The 26636-nt window shown below is 44.7% G+C and overlaps 1 protein-coding gene across 7 annotated transcripts in view; it reads left to right on the top strand.

Moving 5' to 3' along the window:
* The window catches only part of LOC134337366 (3',5'-cyclic-AMP phosphodiesterase 4C-like), a 285269-nt gene that overhangs the window by 220881 nt on the left and 37752 nt on the right, over window positions 1-26636 (top strand). For 4 of the 7 annotated variants that reach the window (XM_063032307.1, XM_063032306.1, XM_063032309.1 and 1 more), the window contains 4 exons: window positions 138-218; window positions 16018-16054; window positions 20459-20532; window positions 21807-21856. In XM_063032307.1, the coding sequence (XP_062888377.1) occupies window positions 138-218; window positions 16018-16054; window positions 20459-20532; window positions 21807-21856 (242 nt within the window). The remainder of the gene's footprint in view (window positions 1-137; window positions 219-16017; window positions 16055-20458; window positions 20533-21806; window positions 21857-26636) is intronic. The other 3 variants (XM_063032310.1, XM_063032311.1, XM_063032308.1) reach the window with 2 other exon arrangements.

Below are 26636 nucleotides of genomic sequence, written 5' to 3'. Positions count from 1 at the left end.
TTAATGGATTTGGGACGAGTGGAGGAGGTGGCTTCTTAAGGTCATTTGCAAGCAGAAACTGATAAAAGAGAGTAGGGGAATGAAAATAATCTGTCTCCAATCGTTTTTTATCCTCTTCTCAAACAACTCGGTACCAGAAGTAACTACTTCAAGGCTCACTCAAGACAATCCTTGGTTTCACAATGCTCAGAGCCTTTCCTTGCCCTGACTTTGGGAAAGTAAGTTAGATTTTAACCTGCCCACCTTACCACAGTCTACTAACCGTGAGAACCACGAGGCAACACTGTCCTGAGTATTGGTGTGTGAGAGTTGAGGTGAGGGAGGGCAATGCCGGTGAGCTTGGGAGAGTAGGCTTGGGATTTTCCTACCTGCTCTCCTTTTGGGGCTTTTCATTTTTATTAACCCCTGCTGTCCTGGTTGAGTGCTCCTTGAGGTCAAATGTGACAACCTGAACTAAGGTGACGAGACTGCGGATGCTGAAGTCTAGAGCAGCACAAAAGCGTTTGAGGTTCTCGCTGGATCAGTCAACATCGATGGAGGAAAATGGACAGTCAACATTTCAGGTTGAGGCCCTTTTGGTCCAGTCATTATGAACATAGAAAAGTACAACGTGGTGTGGCCCTTTGGCCCACAACGTTGTACCAACCCACATAAACGCTTCCCTCCTATCCAGCCCACAACCTTCCATTTTACTTACATCCATATGCCTATCTAAGAGTCTTTTAGAAAGTCCAAATGTATCAGCCTCTATCACCATATCAGGCAGAGTGTTCCAGGTACCCGCCTCTCCGTCGTTGTCCCAAACAACTGCCTCTAACATCTCATCTTAAACAGATGTCCTCTGGTATTGGTCACTGCCATCCAGGGGAGAAAAAGGTGCTAGCAGTCCACTCTATCAATGCCTTTCATTATCTTATACACCTCTATCAAGTTGCCACTAATCCCAAGCACGCGCAACCTTTCCTCATTAGACGTGCTCTCTAATCCAGGCAGCATCCTGGTAAATCTCCACCGCATCCTCCCTAAAGCCTCCACATACTTCCTGTAATGGGGCGACCAAAACTGAACATAGGAGTGGTGTAACCAGAGTTTGTCAGAGCTGCAACATTGCCTCATGGCTATTGAACTCCATCCCCCTTCTACTTAAAGCGCGCACACACAATGTCTTCCTAACCACCCTATCAGCTTATGGGGCAACTTTTAGGTATTTACTGTAAGTATCCGGGTCCCAAGATCCCTCTGTTCCCCTACTCTAGTTAGAATCCGGCCATTAACTTTGTACTCTGCCTTCGAGTTAAGAGTTGACATGAAATGTTGACAGTTCATTCCCCTCCGTAGGCACTGCCTGACCGACTGAGCTGCTCCAGCAATCTTTTTAGTTGCTATAGACATCTTGTGCTTCCCAATCAACACCTTCAGTCCCATTTGTGTTAGAGCCAGGACTATCTTCATAAAAACACTGTGCTCCATGTTGGAGAAAAATTCTTTGTTAGACAGGTAACACATTAGACAGGTGACCAATGGTCTGTTCAGCAAACGTGATTGACCATCCTGGCAGTATTCCAGGAGAGTAATCGTGCACCTATGTAAATTCTGCCCACTCTGCAGTAAGCAGACATGGGAACATCTGCGTCAGGTGGACTCCCCTTTGATGTTGTACTCATCACACCTCAGTGTCCCAGCAGCCCACAATCTCTGCTATGAAGGTCTTAACAAAGCTAACGCTGATGGCAGTATTGATCTTCTATTAGAAAGGATGCTGGCCAGCTTTAAACCATGCACACTTTACACTTCCACTGACTTCGATTCAGATGGATAAGAGTTGACCTATTTGTTCCATGGGTATAGGAGATTCAAACTCCCCTCAACTCTACACACCAACCAGGCCAGATGGTGCTCATTTGAGCTACTCTAGTATCACTCCTGATGTAAGTATCTCTCTGTCCATCCACTTTAACCATAGAAACATTCACCCCCACTCATAGCACCTTCCCCACCCTTAAGCCTGATTTATACTTCTGCGTCAACTTGACGTCGTAAGTTCTGTGTCACCGCAAATCGTATGCAGAGCCAACGTGGATCCCTATGCCATAGCCTGATGCGCACCTCTCCCAAAATGTAACTGCGCGTCGCGGCAACGCAGAACGCAACAGCTGTGATTGGTCCGCTTGGTAGCATTGCATTTCATCCTACGCTGCAATAGCTTCCCATTGGGCGACTGAAGGGCAGGGAAGGAACTCTGGCTGCAATGCTTTCCATAAAGCTTTACAGACCGCCGAAATTATGGAGGACACTTTTCGCTTTGACGAAAAAAGACGCTCGCTTCTTGTTGACCCCGAGAAAGACTACCATGACCATGCAGCCTTGCACGGGCAGGTGTGTGCGCATGCGTGACGTGCACGAATTGCAGAACAACGCAGACACACCAATGCACAAGCATAAATGCTCACAACGCACGTAGGTCACTTGCGTAGGTTACGGCGTCGAGTTGACGCAGAAGTATAAATCAGGCTTTAGTCTGCTCACATCTTCCCTTTCCTCACCACACCCCCCCCCCCACTGCTCCTCCTGAGCTATGTTCATTTATAAAACCGAACAAGGAAGACATGTTGTTGGGTAAGTTCCATCGTGCTGGGCTTACCCAGCTCTTGTCGCCGTGGCACGTTTTACTTGACTCATTTTGTGCGCACTCACTACTCACACTTTCAGACCCATTTGCGTTGCAGGCAGCGAGTCACCCTCTCTCAGCCCAAGCAGTCGAATGACTCTATGCTGTGTAGCGGTCAGCGCTCGCAAGAGAAGGAATGGATTATCTCCTGAGGGTTCAAGGCTGCCTCTGTCACGGCCGTGTCATGTTAAGTCGTAGAATCTGAAGTGACTGTAGGAAAGTCTCAGGGTAACCAATCGAACTGAGCTTGGGGTGAATCAACAAGGCAGCCCATGTAGAGTAGCATTCTCTCTCATACTCCTATAGCTGTGTTAACCCCCCCCCCCATAGCGGTATATCAGTGCCCCTCCTCCCAGCCTGCAGAGTAGAACCTAATGAAGCCTCATCCCACCCCCCATCACTTTTACTGAGAAAGTATTAAACCTTCCCCTATGCGAATTCTCCCTTTCATTACCTTCGTTGGTAGAAATTGGCGGTTGAAATACACCGGAGTTCAGTTGGGCTCTTTTGAATATGGAGATTTAAGACATAAATAAGTGAAGACCTTTTAAGGAAATAGTTTTGCACATAGGAGCACATGGAACAGCAGAGTATAGTACAGGCCCTTCGCCCACGACGTTGCGTCACCATGGCTACCGTGACACTGTTGCAGCTCGGGGCGTTCCAGAGTTTGGAGTTTAATTCTGGAGCCGTCTGTGAGGAGTTTGTAAATTCTCCCCGTGAGTTTCCTCCCCCTGTCCAATGACGTACAGATTAGTAGGTTTATTGGTCATGTAAAGTGTCCTGTCATTGGGAGGGAGGGAACGTCGGCTCAGACCATGAGAGGCCAATATCAGGCATTTTCATGCCTTACAAGGTGCAGATTGGAAATCTGTGTGAGGCACCACTCCTCGCACAGACACTAGAGCAATGTGTGGTTAAGTGCCTTGCTCGAGGATACAAACACGCTGCCACAGCTGAGGCTCAAACTAGCGACCTTGAGATCACTGGACATATGCCTTAACCACTTGGCCACGTGCCCACGTGTCCTGTCATTAGACTAATGTTAATCAGTGGATTACTGGATGTGGGCTCGTTGGGCCATTCTGTGCTGTATCTCTAAATAAATAAATGCTCTAAGATTAATCTAACTTTTGTCTCCCACATAGCACTCCATTTGCCTTCCATCCATATGCCACTTAGTAGAGAGGTTGCCTTTCCCAATTAAAATCCACCACAGAGTAGGGACACATCAAACCCTTTGATCTCACAAGTGAGCGTGTGGATTTGGACCTGGACTGAACTGGGTTGACTGTCCCATCCACACCATCAAAACACTGCCTCAACCATTCATACACATAGCTGCAAAATTCCTAACCCAAAAAAACCCTCCTTTTTCCTATTCTGTTTGTTTTTATTCCTAAATAGGTGATTTTTTTTTAAGTTTACTTCAACTTCATATTTAACTTTGTAAAGTTGTGTGCTGTAAAGAGAGAGTATCAAGAAGATGGTGTTCCGTTGTTTTCCACACCATGACACAGAGTCATAGAAAACTACAGCACAGCGGCAGGCTCTTCGGCCCATCTAGTCCATGCCAAACCATTTAAACTGCCTGCTCCCTTCAGCCTGCATTGATGCAGCCCTCCGTACCCCTCCCATCCATGTATCTATCCAAACTTATCGTAAGCGTTGAAATCAAGCTCACATGCACCACTTGCACTGGCAGCTCGTTCCACACTGTCACAATCCTCTGAGTGAAGTAATTGCCCCTCATGTTCCCAAGCTTTTCCCCTTTCACCCTTAATCCATAACCTCTAGTTGTAGACCCACCCAACCCCAAAGGAAAAAGCCTGCTTGTATTTTCCCTATCTATAGCTCTATCAAATCTCCCCTCATTCTTAAACGTTCCAAGGAACAAAGTCCCAACCTATTCAATCTTTCCTCATAACTCAAGTCCTCCTGGTAACATCCTTGTAAATGTTCTCTGTACTCTTTCAAACTTATTTACATCTCTTCTGTAGTAGGAAATTAGGCCTCACCAATGTCTTATACAACTTAAACATAAACTCCCACCTCCTGTACTGAACTCTTTGATATATGAAAGCCAATGTGCCAAGAGCTTTCTTTATGACCCTAGCTACATGTGCCACCATTTTTAATGAATTATGGACCTGTATTCCCAGATCCCTTTGCTCTACTGCACACCTCAGTGCCCTACTTTTACTGTTCACTGTGTAAGACGAACCCTGATTGGTCCTACTGAAGTGCAATGCCTCGCACTTGTCCGCGTCAAATTTTATCTGCCATTTTTCCAGCTGGTCCAGATCCCACTGCAAGCTCTGATAATCTTCCTCGCTGTCCACTACACTCTCAATCTTGGTGTTATCCACAAATTTGCTGGTCCAGTGACATCCTAGATACTTCCCAACCAATGAAGTACTTAGTTTCCAAGTGTAAGCAAGGTTGTAGTTTGTGAAAACATCATGCCAAGTGTACTCTGTAATGGTAACAGTGTGTTTTACTATTTGGCCCTATCGTGGGACCAAATTTTAGAAGTGCTGTGCAGCCAGCTGCAGTTTCTGGTGAAACCTGTGCTTCTATAATACCATCAATAATGCAGTGAAACAGCCTGATATATTTCACAGATGTGCTAAAAAATCAAATTTCATTCAGAGCTACAAAGAAACAATGACCAAAATATAGTCAGTGATGTAAGATTTTAAAATGTGTCCTAACAGAGAGGGATTGGCAGGGAAGTTAGGGAAGAAAATTCCAGAACTTGAGGCTCGGAGCACCAACAGAAGGGTGATTAAATTTGGGATTTGGCAAATAGAGAAACCTGTCTGAGGAATTCAGCCTTCCAATTGAGTCTGGAGTCTGGGACTAGGTCTGATTTAGCTCACTATGAGTAAAGGGGTTCTGGTTCGAATCACAGAACAGTGGGAGAGAAGATAATGCAGCTCTGGAGGTGACTCTTGTGCCAACACTAACCTAGCATTTTAAAAACCTGTCAGTTGAAGAGAAGAGTAGAACAGGAAACAGAAGAAGCTGTATAATCTTTCTGGGAATAGAAGAAATGGAGAAGAAGCTATTCTGTTCATGGAGATGAACTGGGAGTATTCTGCCAAGTAATTAGACAATCTTATTGGTTGGAGACGAACTGCCAGTAGTCTGCTATTAAAAGACAGGGACTGGGAGGTGAGAATTTGTGTGAAATAATGTGTGACAATGAGTACATCTTAGTTAGCTGTGCTGCAATAGTTATATAACTAGACAGTTAGTCCAGGAACAATGGTTTACAGTTGAGAGGTGTGAGTTCAAATCTCACACCAGCTGGGTGTGATATTTGAATCTGATTAATTAAATCACCTAATTTTTAAAAATTTGTCTAATTTGTGTTTTGGAGATGTTTTTAAAAACTGGAGAGAAAAACTGCCATATTCTGATCTGTCTGTGACTCCATACCCACCGTGGAGTGGTTCAACTGCAGTTGCTGAGAGTAACCCGGCCTCTCAGTTGTCACACAACTGCCATATTAAAGCAGAGTGAGGAGAAAACTAGAACAAGACAAAATTCAGACACGGCAGAGTTCTTCATAGCCAAGATGCTTTCACAAAACCTTCCTAAAAGCGTCTTGGAAATGGTGCGCAACTTTGCTGTACTCACAGAATCATACTTCACAATCATTGTCCACTGTTACAATCCTCAGGTATTTTCAGTCCAGTGGCCAATAGACTCAACTGAACGATAGTACTGTGGTATACAGACAGGAAGAAAGAACCACTGGAAGTCCTCAACATTGATGCCAAATTATATTGACTGCAGAACCCATGAAGCCTCTTGGCAAAAAGGTCAAATACTGACAAGGAAATTTCTTTCTGATAATGATCTATTGTCCTTCTCCAGCTATATGAACCAGTGGTTCCTCCATGGAAGATGCACTGAGGGTAATGAGGGTACCAAATATTCTCTGAGTGAGGGAACCTCAATTTCCATCTCCAAGACTGTCTAACAGAATTATCCCTGACCGAGTCCTGAAGAACATAGCTACCACATTGAGTCTGTGGCAGGTAACAAAAAAAACAAGGAATTTACCCATCATAGCCCGCTTTATTTTACATTCACCAGTCCGTCTGTTGCAGAGGTACATTATCTGTCCATGAGAGTATTAGTAGGACTGATCTCTTCCCAGTCTGGTTGAGATAAACTCCCATCTTAACACTGAAGATAAGTCCATTGTGTTGTGTAGCCCTGCACGTGTATGGAACAGAGTTTTCCCAGAACAGCTCATAACTGGGCATCCTTGAGGCTCTGTGAACCATCATTATCAGTAGAACCTGCACTACCATCTGCAGTGCATTTTCCTAAATCTGCAATCGCTATCAAGCTCAACAAGGGGAGGATTTAACACAGAGGGGGAGCAGTGTCCAATCCCTAGACACCTCCATTCCCCATGAAGAAGGCCTCAAAGCCCTCCACTACTTTCTGAATAATAGACCTCACCGGTTCCCCACCACCACTACCCTCCTCCGGTTGGCGGAACTGGTTCTCACACTCAATAACTTCTCTTTTGGCTCTTCCCACTTTCTTCAGACCAAGGGTGTAGCTATGGGAACTCGCATGGGCCCCAGCTATGCCTGCCTCTTCATTGGTTATGTGGAACAGTCTGTGCTCCAAACCTATTCTGGTACTGCTCCCCAACTTTTCCTTCGGTACATTGACGACTACATTGGTGCTGCTTCCTGCACCCATGCTGAGCTCATCAATTTCATCGACTTTACTTCTAACTTCCACCCAGCCCTCAAATTCACTTGGTCTATCTCGGACACTTCTCTCCCCTTTCTCGATCTCTCGGTCTCCATCCCTGGAGACAGACTGTCCACTGACATCTTCTACAAACCCACTGACTCTCATAACTACCTCAACTATACCTCTTCCCATCCCACCACATGCAAAAATGCCATTCCCTATTCCCAGTTCCTCTGTCTCCGCCGCATCTGCTCCGAGGATGAGGTTTTCCGTTCCAGGACATCTCAAATGTCCTCTTTCTTTGAGGATCATGGTTTCCCTTCTGCTGTCATCAATGATGCCCTCACCTGCATCTCCTCCATTTCCTGCACTTCGGCTCTCACCCCACCCTCCCACCACCACAACAGGGGCAGAGGTCCCCTTGTCTCACCTACCACCCCACCAGCCTCCGGATCCAGCACATTATCCTCACAACTTCCGCCACCTTCAACAGGACCCCACCACTAAGCACATCTTTCCTTCTCCACCCCTCTCCGCCTTCCGCAGGGATCGGTCCCTCCGCGACTCCCTGGTCCACACGTCCCTCCCCACGGATCTCCCACCTGGCGAGATCCCTGTAAGTGCAAATGCTACACCTGTCCCTATACCCCCTCTCTTACCACCATTCAGGGCCCCAAACAGTACTTCCAAGTGAGGCAACACTTCACTTGTGAGTCTGTTGGGGTCATCTATTGCATTCGGTGCTCCCAGTGCGGCCTCCTCTACATCGGTGAAACCCGACGCAGATTGGGGGACCGCTTCGTCGAGCACCTCTGCTCCGTCCGCCAAAGCAGACAGGATCTCCCAGTAGCCACCCACTTCAACTCTGCTTCCCACTCCCATTCAGATATGTCCATACATGGCCTCCTCTACTGCCATGATGAGGCTAAACTCAGGTTGGAGGAGCAACACCTCATATACCGTCTAGGTAGTCTCCAGCCCCTTGGTATGAACATAGAATTCTCCAACTTCCAGTAATTCCCTCCCCCTCTCTTCCCCCATCCCTATGTCACTGTGCCCCCTCCCCCAGCTGCCTACCTCCTCCCTCTTGGTTCTGCCTCCTACTACCCATTGTGTTTTCCCCTATTCTTTCTTCACCTTTCCTGCCTATCCCCTCCCTGCCTCCCTTCCCCACCCCTTTATCTTTCCCCTTACTGGTTTTTCACCTGGAACCTTCCAGCCTTCTCCATCCCACCCTCCCCCCACCTTCTTTACAGGGCCTCTGCCCCTTCCCTCTTCGGTCCTGATGAAGGGTTCCGGCCTGAAACGTCGACTGATCTTTTCCACTGATGCTGCCCGACCTGCTGAGTTCCTCCAGCGTCTTGTGAGTGTTGCTCGACGAGGAGTGCAGAAGGTCACGCAGGAGCAGCACCAGGCATACCTAAAAATAAGCTTCAAACCCAGTGAGGCTCCAACTCAGAACAATGTGTGCTAAACAGTAAGAGCAGAATGTGATAATTAACTGATACTATAATTTATGGATCAGATCAAAGCTCTGCTATCCTGCTGTAAGTAATTAAATACTTGTTCCAAAACCAAAGCTCTAAAGAGCAGCTCCATCCTCTGCACTGGTAGAGCCCAGCATGCGAATGCTAAACACAAATCTGAATTATTTGCAAACATACTCAGACACAAGCGTCAAGTGGATAAGCAGTCTTGGCTTCCCTTTGAGATTCCTCCCATCGCTTTAGTCAGTCTCCAACTATTTCTCTTCACCCTACATGATATGAGGAAACAGCTGAGAACACTTGATACAGCACAGACACACCAGATGAAGACTTACACTCTATAACTAGCTGCACCTCAAGCTGGGCTGTCCCGGGTAGGTACTGGCATTCAGTCAGTGTTGATCATGATTGGCCAATCCACACAAAGCAGGTATGATCCAGTCCAGCTAGTTAATACTCAGCTTATCGACTCTCAGTCACCAACACAGTGATGGAAGGCGCTATCAACAATGCAATCAAGCAGTATTTATTCATGGATAAGATGCTCATCCTGCCCAGTTTAGGTCATCTGAAGACCACTTCATCAAATAGACTGAATTCCAAAGGTGTGGGGGGGGGGGGTGGATTAGGGTAATTTCATTTGACTTCATGGGAGCATTGGCCTGGGTGTGGCATCACGAGAAGCCCTATTCAAACTGAGCTCAGTGGACATCAAGGGAAAGCTCTCTGGTTGAGTTGGAGTCATATCTCCCACAAAGGAAGGTGTTTACTGGAGATAATTCATCCCAACCTCATTGTTGCAGCAGCTCCTCAGACTAGTGTCCCAAGCCAAACCGTCATCAGTTGTTTTGTCAAAGACCTTAATTTTATCAAAAAAGATCAAAGGTGGTTGATGATTCAGTGTTATTCAATCTTCAACAAGTGAAGCCAGCCATGTATTCATCAGCAAGATCTGGATCACTTCAAGCATGGGCTGATAACTAGCAAGTAACATTCATTTGAGCAAGGTTAGTGCCTGTAATTGATAAAAGAAAGTATGTTGAGTTATCCTTGACATTCAAAGGCATTACCATGGCCGAGTCCTCATTCTATCCACATTCTAAAAGTCATTAATGATCAGAAATTCTACTGTTTGAGCCACATGAATGCATGACTACAAGAACAGATAAGGAGATGGATATCCTACAGAAACTAACTCTCATGCTGACGTCAAGGTCTTTCTATATACAGTGTTTGAGGCAATAGCTTGAAGAAGTATTGTTCTCTTGACTAGAAAAGTGTAGCTCCAAGAACACACAAGTTTGAATCCGTAGAGAACAAAGTAGCTATTTTGGTTTGCACCACATCTACCAGCCTATTAGTTTCCTGCATCAATGTCACAGAGCGGCTGTGATGTATGCCATCTATTATACAGAGTGGATTCCGATTATTTGGAACACATTGGGATTAGTGCATCTTGGCCCAATTAGGCAGCTGCCCCAATTAGCCTAAGTTTCATGGAAATAGTTAAAAAGGTATAAAAAGACAAACTACCATCTAACTGAATAATAAATTATGCATTTAAATGAAATACAGATCAAATCAGAACACTAATGATAATATTACAGTACTATAAAACTGGTGGTGTAGTGGCATCAGCACTGGACTTCGAGGCAGATGGTTCTGAGTTCAAACCCAGCCGGGTCCCAACCTGGGCAGCAGCAGTATCTGCCTGGAAGAAAGGCCTGGCAATCTGCTTTCATATCTTACCATGAAAACCCTGTGGTCCATGAGGTCACGAAGAGTCAGGCTACACTAAGCGACTGAACAACAACAAGCTATAAAACTATGTATTAGTTCGTAATTTTTATCGATTGAGGAATTCATCCATTATACTTTGCTGTGTTCATTTGACTGTAAATGAACAGAATCAATGCACCCACCTAGTGTAGATATTGAACTGAATTCTTACAGTGTTTTTGATAATTATATCCTCCAAGTCTTCATTTTCATTGTAACATTCAAGATGATTTTCGATACCTTCAAATTCTTTGTAGTTCCTAAATTGTTGAAGTTCATTTTCATTTTCATGCCCAACCATTTCTGGCATCTCCAAGCCTGAATGCTTGAAAGATGAGCATGACAGTTCTGAATTGTCTTACTGTTTATTTCTTCCCAACTATCTGTCACAAAAATCACTGCTTTTTGAACACAAACACATGCAACAAACACTGTTTAAAAGTTGCTCACTCTAAGCACGGTGTAGTGGCTATCGGCCACACAAATGCACATGACTGACATTAGTTAGGAACTGTTCTGCAACAGTGTCCTGTCCCAATTAAGCAGCATAGTGTCCCAAATAAACAAAGTATGTCCTCCCAGCTACTTTCTCGATTCGTTTTTGTTCTTTAAGAGTTGGCCCAAGTAAGCGGCTGCTCCAATTATCCAATGTCCCAAATAACTGGCATCCACTGTATATATTTTATTTATCTATGCTGCCCCAACAGCACCTTCTAGATCTTTGACCACTAAGAAGCATCAGGATAGTAGGTATAGGAGAACACTGCCACCTGCAGGTTCCACTCCAAGTTGCACCCAGTCCTTTCCTGTAAATACCTCGCCTGCCCTTTGTCGTTGCTGGGCCTAAATCCTTACTCAAAAGCAATTTCGAAGCACATTCACCAGAAGAACTGAAGTGGTTCAGAAAGACATCTGACCACCACCTTCTCAAGAACAGCTTGGAATAAATGCGAGCCTCGTCTGTGATGTTCATGTCGTGAAAATTTATGTTTTTGAGCTCTCAGAAGAATTAGAAAACAAGGGGGGGAATTTTGAAATCCAAGGATTGCTGGACTGGTAACCAATGTAGATCGATGAGCTCAGGGTTACGGACAAACAGACTCGGTGCATGTCGGCACCTGGAAATGAGAGCTAAGGATGAACTCAAGTGTTACATAGAGTAGGACAGAGAGACCAGCCAGGAATCAGAATCAGAATCCGTTTTATTATCACCATGAAATTTGTTAACTTAGCAGCAGCGGTTTAATGCAATACATCATATAGAAGAAGAAAAATAAATAAAATAATAATAAATAAATTACAGTATATGTATATTGAATTAATATATTTAAAAGGTGAGGTAGTGTTCACGGGATCAATGTCAATTTAAGAATTGGATTGCAGAGGGGAAGAAGCTGTTCCTGAATCACTGAGTGTGTGCCTTCAGGCTTCTGTACCTCCTACCTGATGGTAACAGTGAGAAAAGGTCATGCCCTGGGTGCTGGAGGTCCTTAATAATGGACACTGCCTTTCTGAGACACCACTCCCTGAAGATGTACTGGGTACTTTGTAGGCTAGTACCCAAGATGGAGCCGACTAAATTTATAACCCTCTGTAGCTTCTTTCGGTCCTGTGCAGTAGTCCCCCCGCCCCCCCCCCCACAATACCAGACAGTGATACAGCCTGTCAGAATGCTCTCCATGATACATCTATAGAAGTTTTTGAGTGTTTTTGTTGACACAGCAAATCTCTTCAAACTCCTAATGAAGTATAGTTGCTGTCTTGCCTTCTTTATAGCTGCATCAATATGTTGGGACCAGGTTAGGTCCTCAAGGATCCTGACACCCAGGAACCTGAAGTTGCTCACTCTCTCCATTTCTGATCCCTCTATGAGGATTGGTATGTGTTCCTTCATCTTAGCCTTCCTGAAGTCCACAATCAGCTCTTTTGTCTTACTGATGTTATGTGCCAGGTTGTTGCTGCGACACCACTCCACTAGTTGGCATATCTCACTCCCGTACGCCCTGTCATCTCCATATGGAATAGTCAGACTCAGCAGTAAGAAAGGATAGCAGGGATGAGGGCTTCAGCAGGTGAGCAGAGGCCACATCAACGTAAAGGTGGAAGTCGTCATTACAATGATGGTACAGTGGTCTGTGGCACATCTTGAAGTTAAATATGATACCAAGCTTTTATGAAGAATCTTGTTCACTCTGAGCAGCAAGAATGAGTGAGTTACAGTGACAGACTGCAGGAAACTTTACCCTATAGCAGAGATGAATAAAACTAGAGGACACAGATTTTAGAGTAAGGGGTAAGAGATCTTCAGGGGATCTGAAGGGGGCATTGGTCACTCAGTTGTGAGTACCTGGAGAACACTGACTGAGAGCAGAGCTGCTGCCAACATTTAAGAAGTGTGTGGGTGAGCACTTGAATCAGCATTGCATTGTAGACTTATCAGCCAAATGCTGGAAGATGGAATTCATATGAAGGGGTGCTAACTGGTCAGCATGGACATGGTGGACCAAATGGCCTGGTTCCCAGCAGGATGACTCCATGACCACTAGAGAAAATTTCAGCAGCTCCACACCCTATCCTCTGCTGCATTTTTAGTTCCTACAGCTGATATGTAGCCTGACCTAACTGTGTGCCTGTACCTACAAGTTTCAGTAATAATCCATTTTATAGTAAAGGGTCATTGGGACAAAAAATTAAAATTGTGGTGCTGCTTGTAGATTTTGAGAGCTTGCATCCTGCTGCTGCTATCTGTTTTGCATCAAATCAAAGACATCCTCCAATGAAAAGAATCTAAAGGCCAAATTGTGCACAGGAAGTTCACAACAATCGCAATGCATTATCTGTCCTGTCAAGTGCTTTAGGATGTTTTTATCACACTGTGCACAACATAAAGGTAAATCATTGACAGTGATCAGATCATCTGCATTGGTAATGTTGGTCGAAGGTAAACGTATTCAATTTAGTGGGCAATCTCCCCTGCAATTATAAAATATAAAATACAGTGGATTCCGGTTAATTGGGACATAGCAGGACCCATACATTTCAGCTCAATTAAGTAGCTGTCCCCATTAACCAAAGTTTCACAGAAATAGTTAAAAAGGTATAAAACAAACAAACTACCATTTAATTGAAGAACAGATTATGATTTTAACTGAAATACAGAATAAATCAGAACACTAAAAATGGTATTATGGTACTATAAAACTGTAGTTCCTAATGGTTATCAATAGAAGAATTTATCTGCCACTTGCTGGAGTGAAATTGTTTCATTTTCACTCCCGCACATTTCTGGGATCTCCAAGCATGAGTGCTTGAAACCTAAGTGAGCAGAGCAGTTCTGAATTTTCTTACTGTTTATTTCTTACTAACTCTCAGTGACAAAAATCACCGCTTTTTCAACGCGCGCAACTGACGCTATTTAGAATCTGTTCGCCCTAAGCGCAGTCTAACGTGCACGCATCTGATGGTAGTTAAAAATTTGACAATTGTCTCCTGCCCCAATGAAATGGCATAGTGTCCCAAATAAACAAAGGGAATCCCACCTACGGTATTTTCTCAATTAGTTTTTGTGCTTTAAAAGTTGTTCCAAATAGGCAGCTGCCCCAATTAATCAATGGCCCAATTAACCAGAATCCACTGTATCCATCCAAGGGGGTTGACTGGATCTTGCTAAGGCAGCAGCTGTGACAGTGCAATACTCTCTCTACACTGGGACTGTCAGTGCAGGGGTTCTGCTCCAGCCTCCGACATAGGATCAGGAACTTTCAGTTACAAGCCAAAAGTATTGGTATTGGTTTATTATTCTCACCTGTGCCAGGATTCAGTGAAAAGCTTGTCTTGCATACTGTTCATGCCGATCAGTCCGTTATGATATTGAAGTTCTAGTTCAGCGCACTGAGGAGAAATAAGATGAAACAACAAAAATGTGAAGTAAAGTGTTAAAAAACTACTGTGAAGGTGCAGTGCAGGTAAATGATGAAGTGCAAGTTTTATGACAAAAGAGATTATGAGGCCAAGTGGTCCATTAAAGAATCTGGTAACAGTGGAACAGGAGACGCCCTGAGGCTGGTGGTACGTGCATTCTGACTTCTGTTTGTCTTCTGCCTGACGGGAGAAGGGAGAAGAGAGAGTGACCGAGGTGGGCAGTGTCTTTGATTATGCTGACTGCTTTACTGAAGCAGTGAGAAGTATAGCCAGAGTCGACTGAGGGAGGGCTAGTTCCCATGATGTGCTGAGCTGTGCCCACAATATACCTCTGCAGTTTCTTGCACTGGGACGGTCAGTGGCCATATCAAATCATTATGCCTCAACACAAAATGCTTTCTGTGGTGCATTGAGAAAGAAATGATGAGGGTCAAGGGGGCATGCCAAATTTCTTTAGCCTCCTGAGGAAGTAGAGGCATCAACAAAGGAACCGGGGCAGGCTATTGGAGATGTTCATAATTAGGAACTTGAAGTTCACTATTCTTTTAATCTCAACACCATTGGTGTAGGCAGGAGCGTGTGCACGTGCACCTCTGCCCTTTCTGAAGTCTCTTTTTGTTTTGGTGGCATTGAGAGAAAAGTTATTGTCATGATACTATGTCACTAGGCTGTCTGTCTCCTTCCTGTACTCCAACTCATCGTTAGTTGTCGATATACTGATTTGGCGATAACGATGCGCTGCCCCCAATCTTTAGCTAATTGAGAGGGGATATCGATCTGCTGGACCAGAAGATTTGTGAGGAGTCTTCAATTCAACCCAACAATGAGGTGACTATTGCTCAGCTTCCTGCAGGAAGCAGCCTGGTGGTATAATTGTTGTTGATTCTCTCCACGCCTTGTGGCGCAACGGGCCGCAACCTTGCCATTTCTTTAGCATTTGTCTGTTTAACGCTCAACCCGGCATGGATGGAAAGCATGTGAGGGGTTGGCTGGATTTGAACCTGGGACCACTCGCCTCGGGGTTTAGTGTGGATGCCACTACGCCACCGGCCAGTGCAAGGTAGTGTAATTGGCCACTGTAAATTCCCCTGGTATATGAGAGTGGTGGGACTGATGGAAATGTGGGAGAATAGCTTACAAGGAAAACTAGTTGGCGAATGTGATTCACCAACTATTGCAAACCAGCAAAGAACTGATGACCTCCTTCAACATCGCTAAGAAAAATGGAAGTAAAACAAGGTGCTAAAGACATGACAGTCCCACATCCAAATAAAACTTTGAATTGTTGTGTGATTTGGTTTGTGGGGAACGTCAACAACTTCTCCTTTGCTGCATCTTAGTGTCTCTGCATTGAGTATTTGGTTCATTGTAAGTAAGCAATATGTTGAATGTATGGAGGACCACTATTTTAACTCTGATTCTTTTTGTACTCAGCCATGCAGAAGACATGATTGTGACTCCATTTGCTCAGGTGAGTAGGGCAGCCTGAATCCCTGTTTGAATGAGAGAAAGGGAAATGATTCCCCATTTTGTTTTCCACTCTGCACTTCACGTTGTCTCATCTTCTCTTCAGGCGTGTGAGTAGCTCAGCCATCTCTTGGAACACATAAGAGAAAAACTTGTATTCCAGTCCTCCTTTCAGCACCTTGAGATTCCCAAAGAGATTTATAACCAATTGAGTCCATTCTGAAATATGGTCACTTTGGTAGTTAACTTGTCCCAGAAGCAACAGTATTATCTGTTCTTATCGTCCTGGCTCATGGACAGGTATTGAGCCAAAACATTCAGGATTACACCTCTGCCCTTCTTCAGAAAGCTGGGCTAACTGGGAGAGCAGGTAGGCCCTAGGTTTAACGTCACTAAGTGTGCGGTGACTGCATTCTTACTATAGCGGTAATTTTGGACATCAAAGGAATTGAAGGACATGGGACTGAACAGTCAGGTGTTTGACAGTGAAGAGATTTTGGAGGGATGACACTACTGTCAAAAATCAAGTATTTCCATGGCAAGGACAGTAGGAGACATATGCCCAGTAAATCTTCATCAACACTTCCTGTCAAACACTTCCATGACAGACACTGGGTAAGTTAGGTACAGAGTTACCATTCTAGACTAATTCTAGGTGGGTTTACCATATGAGGAGAAATTGAGTAAACTGGGTCAATGTTCTGTTGAGGTTGGAAGAAAGAGGAGAATGAGGGGAAAATCTTGCACCTTGGAAGTCAACTTGTGGTAGGACGTATAGAGTTAGTGACAGGGGTTTTACAGGTGCTGGTGTACAGAGAGAAATTGGAGTGTGAGTTCATAGTTCTCTGAAAGAAATGACACAGATGGATATGATAGTGAAGAAGGTATGCTTGCCTTCAATAGGTGAGACATTGAGTGTAGGACTTTGGATATCATGTTGCAACTATATGTAGAGTTATATGTAGACGCTCAGCTCGCTTCCATCTAGGGGAAGCAGCCTTCGGCCCCACCAGACTGGGTAATCAAGTTTGTGTGGTGCTGTGTGATGTACCCCACCCCACCAAATAACAGACAATACACCATATGCGATTAAATGATTACACTTTATAGATCTTACTGGAACTGGGTAATTAATAGAGATAAAATATAAAAGGAAAATAAAAGGCGCCAAACTTATCAAAGTTCAACCACTTCGTGCACAACAGTTGGAGCTCAATTAATGGAGTCTTCTTTCCACCATTCGATTCCCTCCGACCTCCTCGACTCGCTGCCTGGGACCAACCACGGTGGTCGACCAGATGCTCCACACGAGTCTGTCTTCGTATCCTCTTCTCGCTGAACACCCTGGGCCTCGGACTCCCGCTTGGGGTTCATCCTGCCGCCCAGCTTACAGCATCGCATCTCCTCTTTCTGTCCCCATTGCCCTCTGCCCCAAAGCCCATGAAAAACAATAGCTTACAGACACACGAGAAAGAATAAAATCTATCCCAATTGGTTAGCAAATGAATACAATGCTCTTATCAGTAGTATAACCCAAACAAACTGCGAGAGAGAAGCACTTTCTCAGCAGTTAACATAACAAAGAAGCCATTTTCGTTAGCCTTAGCAGTAACATAAAAGAAGAAACCCCTTACATGTATAAAGCATTTGTCCTACTGGACTTACAGGGTTGTGTGCAGTTTTGGTAACAAAACTACAGAAAGGATGTGGTAACATTTGAAAGAATGCAGAAGAGACTCACCAGGTTGTTTCCTGGAGAGCTGTAGTTATAAGAGAAGATTATGCAGGCTGAATTTATTCTCACCAGAACATAAGAGGCTAAGAGATAACCTTATAGATGTTTATAAAATTATGAATGGCGTAGATAGTGTAGATAGTCTTTTTTTCCCAGGACAGGGGAGTCTAGAACCAGAAGGCATAGGTTTAAAGTGAAAGGGGAGAAATTTAAAGGAGATTTGAAGGGTAGGTTTTTCACACGAAAGGCAGTAAATATCTGGAATGAACTGTCAGGGGAGGTGGTGGGGTTAGATACAATTACTGAAAGGGCCTGTCTCTGCAACAAATGGTTCTGTGGTCTTAGGTACTGAGTAACTTTACACTGTTGACACAAACACTTCCAAAGAAAAGGTAACATGGGTTAGATACCGAGTAAAACTCCCTTTGTGCCACGCCATCAAACGCTCCCAGGGCAAAGGCAGTGTGACTAAGATACAGAGTAAACCTATCTGAGCCCTAATTTCAAGAGCTGTTCCTTTCTAATTCAGAAGGATATTCTGTTCTTTTTCCAGCCCAGCCATTCTGCGAACATGTTAGTGGAAGTGTTTTCTTAATCCAAGTGCTAATGGTTTAGCAATGACACGAAGCCCAAGGACAGATATAAGCTTTCAAGTTCTTGTCATACACAGATTTGATGGACACTAGTCAAAGCAACGCTTAAATGCTTCAACTTTTTCACACGTTGAAGAAACAAGTAAAAGATTAACATGAATTTCCAGAAATACTTTCAAACCACATGTCCATCCAGTATGATTCAGAGGTCCTTGTCAGTGCAGGGTCTTCCGCTAGCCATAAAGTAAAACTTGTCGTAACCTGATCTCCTGGTGGCATTGGTCTGCTAGCCTGCACACATCTTCAAGGTCCTTGCTCCAGTCAGTTAATGATTTCTCAAACCAAACAGGAAATCAGTTTGGACAGATTTGATCTGTCCTTTGACTTTCCAGCAACCTCCTTTGGAGATTTGTGGAAAATGAAGATTAGATTCAGAAGTAATGGTTTTATTTAATTCATTCTTGGTAATTATGGCATAACAGGCAAGGCTAGTGTTTATTGCCTATCACTAGTTTCCTCCTAAAAAGCTGCTGAAAATCATTCTTCATGAACCATGCACCACACGTGGCAGTGTTCCCACCGTCTGTAAGGTGAGCACAAGCATAACCCCCAGATTGCTGTCGTCCTGATTTTCAGAGAAGATTTTCAAAACATTCAGAGACTTAGAATGCTAAAGAATTATAAAATTAAAGTGCATTGAAGGATGCCACACTGCCCATTACTGTTGTGCTGAGACCTTTCAGACTCCCCTACCTGCTGCCCACTCCAACTGCTCCATAGAATGTCAATGTCAGAAACCCATGTGGCATCATTGTAGCCCATATAGAATCAGCCTTATGATTGGTGAGAATTCCCTGAATTAACTATTCCTACCTACTGGAGAACAATCAAGAATTCTACACACCTGGTACATAAGCCAATCATAGGCTCCGAAACTGGCATATGACTTCATCTGAAGGTTGCTAGGAAACACGGGCCCTTTATAGCAGAGTTGAACATGCTTAGAGTTTGCTGCTGCTGTGACTGCAAATCAGAAAGCTATCTGCCCAAAGTAGTGTCTGTGCCTGGACCTGAACTGGAGCCTCAGACTAACAACAAAGATAGGCCAGACAGTTTGCCCATAGACTTAGATGACATCAAGCCTGCAGACGAATTTGACTATCACAAGGTAACCGGTGTTTAGCAATATCTGATCTTGAATCTGTCTAGATCACAGTGTTTGTACAGGAACAGATCCTGAGTATGTGCAGATAACTGGTTCCTTGTACGTGTGGAGTTCTCGTCTACCTTGCATGCTGAGTATGTGCACAGCTTAGTTCTTGTGACCATTGGCACTTTCCACGAACATGTTTCAACTAGTTTTACTGCCAATAAGATACCTTGAAATGTAGTTGTTGTTAGCATGATAGCAGCCAATTTATATGTAGCAAACTCTCACACATCTCTAAGACATAGTCACTAGATGACAAGATTTTCAATCGTTTTCCCTGAGGTGCAGTGGCAATTCCGACCCTGTTTCCCTTCACAGAGATGAAACACCTGAGAGAGCAGGGAGAGGCATGGCTTAACATCTCACTCAAAATATGACACCTCAGACAGTGTGGTACTCCCTCAGTATTTGACTCAAATGTTGGCCTACGCTTGTGTTTGAGTACTTGCTCAAGATTTCGGTGTGAGTGCTGCCCGTCCAGCTACGGTTAATACCACACTTGTACTTCTCAATTTGGCAGCAAATTCAGAGGGAAAGGCAGTGGAAGCAAGGTGAAAAGGGAGATCAGTAACCAGCAATGAGAAAACAGATTAAGGACTGGTTTGGACTGGGATTGTAACTGGAGTCCCTGCTGCTATGCAGAGGCACAGATTCCAATGATATCACCCATAGTTTGCTTTCCAAAACCTCACCCGATTGAGCATTGGGTCATGACTGGCTCTCGCCCCACAAACAACCTCTCTCCTCGCTCTCTGGTCTTCCATAAACGAGCTCAGAAATACCGAGTGAAGTTTGCTTGCATGGACTGCCTGACTCTTGATCTGAGGTTATTTTTGGTAAATCATGTTTTCTTTTGCCATCTTCCCCCAGGTGCTGGCCAGTTTACGGACCGTGAGGCATAATTTTGCCACACTGACTAATCTACAGGATCAAGTGAAGAGCAAGTAAGGGTTTTATTTTTGGGCTGGTGCAGAGAAGGTACATTGGGGGCACCCACTTATTCAGGTTCTTCAGTCACGCAATTTGAGAAACATTCCAAGCACTTTCCCCTCGGCTCCTGATAACGTCCCTGGTTCAGTGTGGGATCCATGGAATGCAGCCAGAAGCTAACTGAAGCAACATGGGCAGCGCTTACTGGAGATTCTCTGAAGGGTAGACAACAACACAACACAAGCTCCCCATGACGATGACTGCTCCTGGCCTTCCCCTCTGTCCCCACTGGACTGATTCGCCCAGCGGAGGTGGAACCTGGAGACCACAGTGTTGAATCCAGCAGAACAGCTCCAGCGGCCTTCACAGTCAAAGCTGAACTGGCTGTCTGCTCGGAGGGTTAGGCTGTCCACAACTGTCTTCTCGATCGGGCTCGGGAAGCAGGGCAGAACAGGGGCTAGCTGCTCTTGGATTGCCATCCAGTGGATAAACTAGGACTAGTATTGACAGAAACAGCTGCCCGAGTGGTTTGTTATTTACCCACACTTGTTGTTAGGTGATGAGAAGCATGGGATCCAGAGTAAAAGAACAAAGAGCAGAATATTGGAAAAAGCTATTGGTCTTAGAAAGAGGGAGAGAATGTTACTCCTACTTAATAATACATTATAATTCTCAAATAATTTTAATATACTATTTTTGATTACATTTTCTTCAGAAACACCGTTTTGCAAAATATATTTTTCTGCATAGGATTTTTAAGGGTGCATCAAACACTCTTGAATTAATTTCATTTGTATGTCTTGCATCCGAATTCAGATGATACAGCCTCAAACTGATTAGTTCAATCCATTGCATCTCTCCTCCACCCTCTCACAACCACTAAACCCATACTTTGCATGGCTCTCAAAAAGAAGTCGAAGACTGTTCTTCCCCTGGGTATGTTTACATGACACTGAGGAGGGTGTTTTCATCGCACTGGTCCTGTTACTCTGGGAGTGTTTTACGGGGCAATGCAAAGGAAGATTTGTTGCATCTAACCCATGTTGTAGTCAGCACTGTGTGCACCTGAGAGTGTATGGGGGTGGGGGGGGGCGGGGGGGGGCGAAACAGGTAGAGAAAGCTTTATTTTGCTATCTATCTGCACTCTGTCAGACCCAGGAGCCTAGTCGCCTTTAACGGGAGGTTCCATTTCCTGTTTCCATGAGGGAGGTTTAAGGTTAACCTGAGAGTGTGCGTGAGGGCACTTGGCATTGGACAAGATTCTCATCTAACCTTCTTCCTTTCTTAGTTGGCGATCGACAGGATGCAGCCCAGGGGTCATTCGGCCAATCCCACTCGGTGAGTGAAAGACTTGATTGGATCCTGCTGACCTGGAGGGAGATTCCCTTCTCTTCCTCTCAAATCTCTATGTACTGTCAATCTACGTATATAAATTCTTTTATGTATATATACGATAAGTGTAAAAACATAAGATGGTGTTTTTTTAATTATTGTGTTCTTTATCTTACTGTTTTTTTAATGCTGCATCGGATCTGGAGTAGCAGTTATTTGCACTTGTGTTCTGGAAATGACGTTAAACAATGTTGAGCCTTGGCACTCATCGGCCCACTGCAGGGCTTGGACATGGGCTTGTGCTTGGAAATAGACTCCATTGTGATTCACCACCTTCACTCCCATCCTTGTCTGGAGGTTCAGAATAGTCCAAAGGTCAAAGGCACAGAATGTGGTGATCTTTGCATCCGTGTAACGTTAGAGAACATCCACACCTCCAGGAGATGTAAGGACAGCATTTGTGGTTGTAAGAGGGTGGAGCAGAGATGGAAAGGATTGAGCTCATCGGTTTGAGTTGTGTCATCTGAATTTGTGTGCTTCCTACAGACTACCCTGACCCTGTAGGGCAAGAGCAGCTACTTTTGCAAGTTTCTATTTTCTCAATCCCAGGAATTCTCCCCAGGAGGAGCTCGTTCAGCCCATTGGACCTGTACTGGCTCATTGAATAAGTGCCCTCAATCAGTCCTATTGTCTTGCTCCTTCTCACAACCCTTTTCATGTATTTGCTTGAATGTTCCTGTTGAATTTGCAACCACAATCCTGTTGGGCAGCATGTTCCAGACTACCAACTAGCTGCATAAAAATATTTCTCATTCCCTCCCCGTTTGGGTGTTTGATGATCCTTTACAGTCCTTCCAGTGGAATTTGAAAGCCTTTTACAATTTTGCACAGCTCAGCTAAGCGTACCTAGAGCCCCTTCCATTACTGTGGCTGCAATCCAAGACCCTTCCGTTTTCCTGGGTAATTTACCTTAATCTTTATACAGTGTTGATGTATCGCCTCTCAACCTCCTTGGTGTCTTCCCTAGTGAGATGTCAGAAATGAACGCACTGATTGGTAAAGAGTCTCGGCCCTATTTGAACACATGGGATTTTCATCTCTCCACTGATGGGACATGTGGGAACATCTACTGTACAGTGGCAGGAGGCGGGGTAAGAGTCCTTTAAGTTGGAAAAATTAGGAGGTGCTTCACTTGCAGTAGCCCCATGGGCCATAAGTTCCACCGCTACCACTGTTCACACTGGGACTCAATTGCCTGACACCTCTGAGGTTTAATTGGACAAATATTCCACCAAGTATGGTGAGGTATCTCACTCTACCCTGTCATGGCAATGGATTAGGATTAAGGACAGTTTCTGGTTAGTGGTGGGATGAGAAGGATTTTGCTAGCCCTTCTCACAACCTGCCAGCTCTTCTTTGTTAGAGACCACACAGTACCTTGTTTAAAATTCCCATCCTTGTTCATTAAATACCTCCCTCCCTCTGTAATCTCCTCAAGCCCTAAAATCCCTTGACCCCTGCATTCCTCCTCTTATGGGCTCTTAATTAATACCTCGTGTTGCTCACTGCACCATTGGCACGTGCTTTCAGATGCCTGAGTTCTAATATTGGGTACTGCCTCCTTAAATCTCTCCACCTGTCTCCTCCGTACAACCCAGAGCTTCCAACCCTAATGTGATAATGGCATCAGGTCACACTCCTCTGTGCTTCTCTGAACCAGTGAGTATTTTACATCCACTTGAGGGGACAGATGGGGTCTCAGGATAAGATCACAAGTGAAAGATACACCTCTGACAGTGTAGTATTCCTTCCAGACTACACTGGAATATCAGCCTAGATTTCAGCACCCTGGCCTCGGGAAGTCAGGCTTTGAATCCACAATTTGTTCTCTCAGGGTTGGGCGATCTACAGATGGTACATTGTGAATCCCTTTTGTGGGCTTTGAATTCACATTGACAGATTAATGAAAACTCAGGAATCGGATTCAGTCATTCCGCGCCCCTAGTCTTCATTCCAGGTTCAGAACAGTAAATTCTAGGTCGGGTTTTCCTTCCACCATCTGCCAGTGTACCTGGGGAGCCCACACAAGGGCTGCCTCTCATTTTGTAGTCAGTATGTTAACCATCTGATTGACGTCAGCAAAGGGCCATTAATAAGAACTCCAGAAGCTGGTTCTTTGCTCCCAGCTGTTGGTTTACCATGCCAGCTGCCCTTCCCCCACCATCCCAGGCAGTCACGCCAACACCTCTCGCCCAGATCCACTCCCAGCTTAACCCTTTTCCATTCTGAGGTGCTGGGAAGTGCACATCAGACAATTTCCAAGTCAAAAGCCTCTCAAATCCACACACAGCACTGAGCAGTTCCTGGCACTCCTGCTTTGCATATTTAAAGCGATAATGTTCTGCTCTGTAGACTGGCCTTGTGTTGCTTCATTGTATGGTGCAATTGTGTTAAAAGTAAAATAATGCAGATGCTGGACATTTAAAATCAATACTGGAAATGTTATGTCAATGATTTAGATAACAGAATTGAAGGCTTTGTTACAAAGTTTGCAGACGATATGAAGATAGGTGGAGGGACAGGTAGTTTTGTGGAAGCAAAGATGCTACAGAAGGGGTTAGACAGATTAGGAGAATGGGCAAAGAAGTGGCAGATGGAATATAGTGTCGGGAAGTGTATTGTTCTGCACTTTGGTAGAAGTTGTTAAAGAGTTGATTATTTTCTAAATGGAGAAGAAATACAAAAAAACAGTCAAAAAGGGACTTTGAGTCCTTGTGCAAGATTTTTTATAGGTTAATTTGCAGGGTGAATCTGGCGAGGAAGGGAAATGCAATGCTAGCATTCATTTCAAGAAGACTAGAATATAAAAGCAAGGATGTAATGAAGAGATTTTATAAATAAAGTAAGGATGTGATGTTGAGGTTTTATAAAGACCTGTGAGGCCTCACTTGCAGTATTGTGAGGAGTTTTGGACCCCATATATTAGAATTGACACTCTGAAACTGGAAAGGGTTCAAAGGAGGTTCACAAAAAATATTCCAGGATTGAGCGGCTTATCATACGAAGAGTGTTTGATGACGCTGGGCCTGTATTCAATAGATTTCAGAAGAATGGGGGGGTCACCTCATTGAAACCTATCAAATGGTGAAAGGCCTTGATAGAGTCGATGCGGAGAGGATGCTTCCCATGGTGGGAGAGTCTAAGACCACAGTCTTGGTACAGAGGCGTGACCTTTCAGAACAGTGATGAGGAGGAACCTCTTTTGCCAGTGAGTGGTGAACCTGTGGAAATCGTTGCCACAGGCTGCTGTGGAGGCCATGTATATGTATATAAGGCAGAGGTTGATAGATTCTTGATTGGTCAAGGCATGAAGCGGGGAGAGCAGGAGAGCATTGAGGCTGAGAGGAAAAAATGGATCAGCCATGGTGAAATGGCGGAGCAGACTAGATGGACCAAATGGTCTAATTTGGCTCCTTTATCTTATGGTCTGAGCAATCTCGTACTATCAGCGGGGTAGCCCATATTGCAGTTCAGATTCCTTGCCTGCCAGGAAAGTCAATGCCAGCTGTCCTTATCCCTTATTTAAGGGACCGTGAGAGTGGGAACTTCTTCACAGCTCATTCCTGAGGAACCCCAGTGTTTAAATTGTGGGGCAATGCACATATAATGCTGGAAGAACTCAGCAGGTATAGCAGCACCTATGGAGGAGAGTGCATAGTCGACATTTTGGGCTGACACCCTTCATCAGGATCCTGATCAGGACTTCATCAGGTGTCCCCATGAAGGATCTTGGCCTGAGTTATTGACTTTTCATTTCCCTCCACAGATTCTGCCTGACCTGCTGAGTTCCTCCAGTATTTTCTGTGTTGCTCAGGATTTTCAGCATCTGCAGTCACTCGTGTGTAAATTTTGGGGTCCATCTCATTATCCATCTCACACAACTTTCTGGAGTTCTGTAACAAACTAAGCAGGCAGCCAGACCAGCCACCGTTACCCTCCGATTTGCACCAGCGACAAACTCTCAGCCTGGAGTCAGGACTGAACCACACTGGGGGCACCGACGGCTCTCACCCTGGATGTGTGCTGATATAACAGGTCTCACACAAGGCAGCAAGAGAGGCCACAGATGGCCTCGGTATTCCTGGTTCGAGACCAGAAATGAACGCAGAATTCCCACTCCTGATCTTTTCCCGGAGGCTCCTGGAAGCATGCTGTATGTGTGAGATGAGCATGGGATGGGAATTATCTGAAATATCCTCCAAGGTCAAATAACAGCTACCTTCCGTCTCCCAGCTAAGACAGATCCTGCCCTCCTCAGACTCCTGGTTTTCTTCTGCAAGCACCACCTTGCCCCACTTGCCCCCCAGCGTAGCTGTTCTAGCGAGGTCTTTTAACTTAGCACAAACTGGAGATTGATGGTGGACATTTCCTTGTCTGTGAGGGCTAACAATCAAATGGTAAATCCCAGATTTCGCCCAAGATTAAAGTCTGTGTCATGTACATGTTTCCATCTGATTGGAATGCAACAGAATTTACCTGAAGTATGGAAACAGACGCCCTTTGAGCCTCCCCTGCTATTCCCAACGGCCCCTTGTTGAAGGAGAGCAAACACGAGCAGCCAATTGTCTCTTTTCCCTTGCGCTTCTTTCCACGCTGATTGTATGTCCCTGATTCTTTCTAATATCCAAAATCTGATAACCACTGTCTTGAATGTACTGAACAACTAAGTCTACTCAGCCCTCCCGAGTAGTGGAATCCAAAGTTCATTGCTGTTTGGGTGAAGGAA

The sequence above is a fragment of the Mobula hypostoma genome, chromosome 24, assembly GCF_963921235.1.
Source record: "Mobula hypostoma chromosome 24, sMobHyp1.1, whole genome shotgun sequence".
Taxonomy (NCBI): domain Eukaryota; kingdom Metazoa; phylum Chordata; class Chondrichthyes; order Myliobatiformes; family Myliobatidae; genus Mobula; species Mobula hypostoma.
Note: the sequence above shows the minus strand (reverse complement) of the source record. Positions and strands in the feature narration are given on the sequence as shown.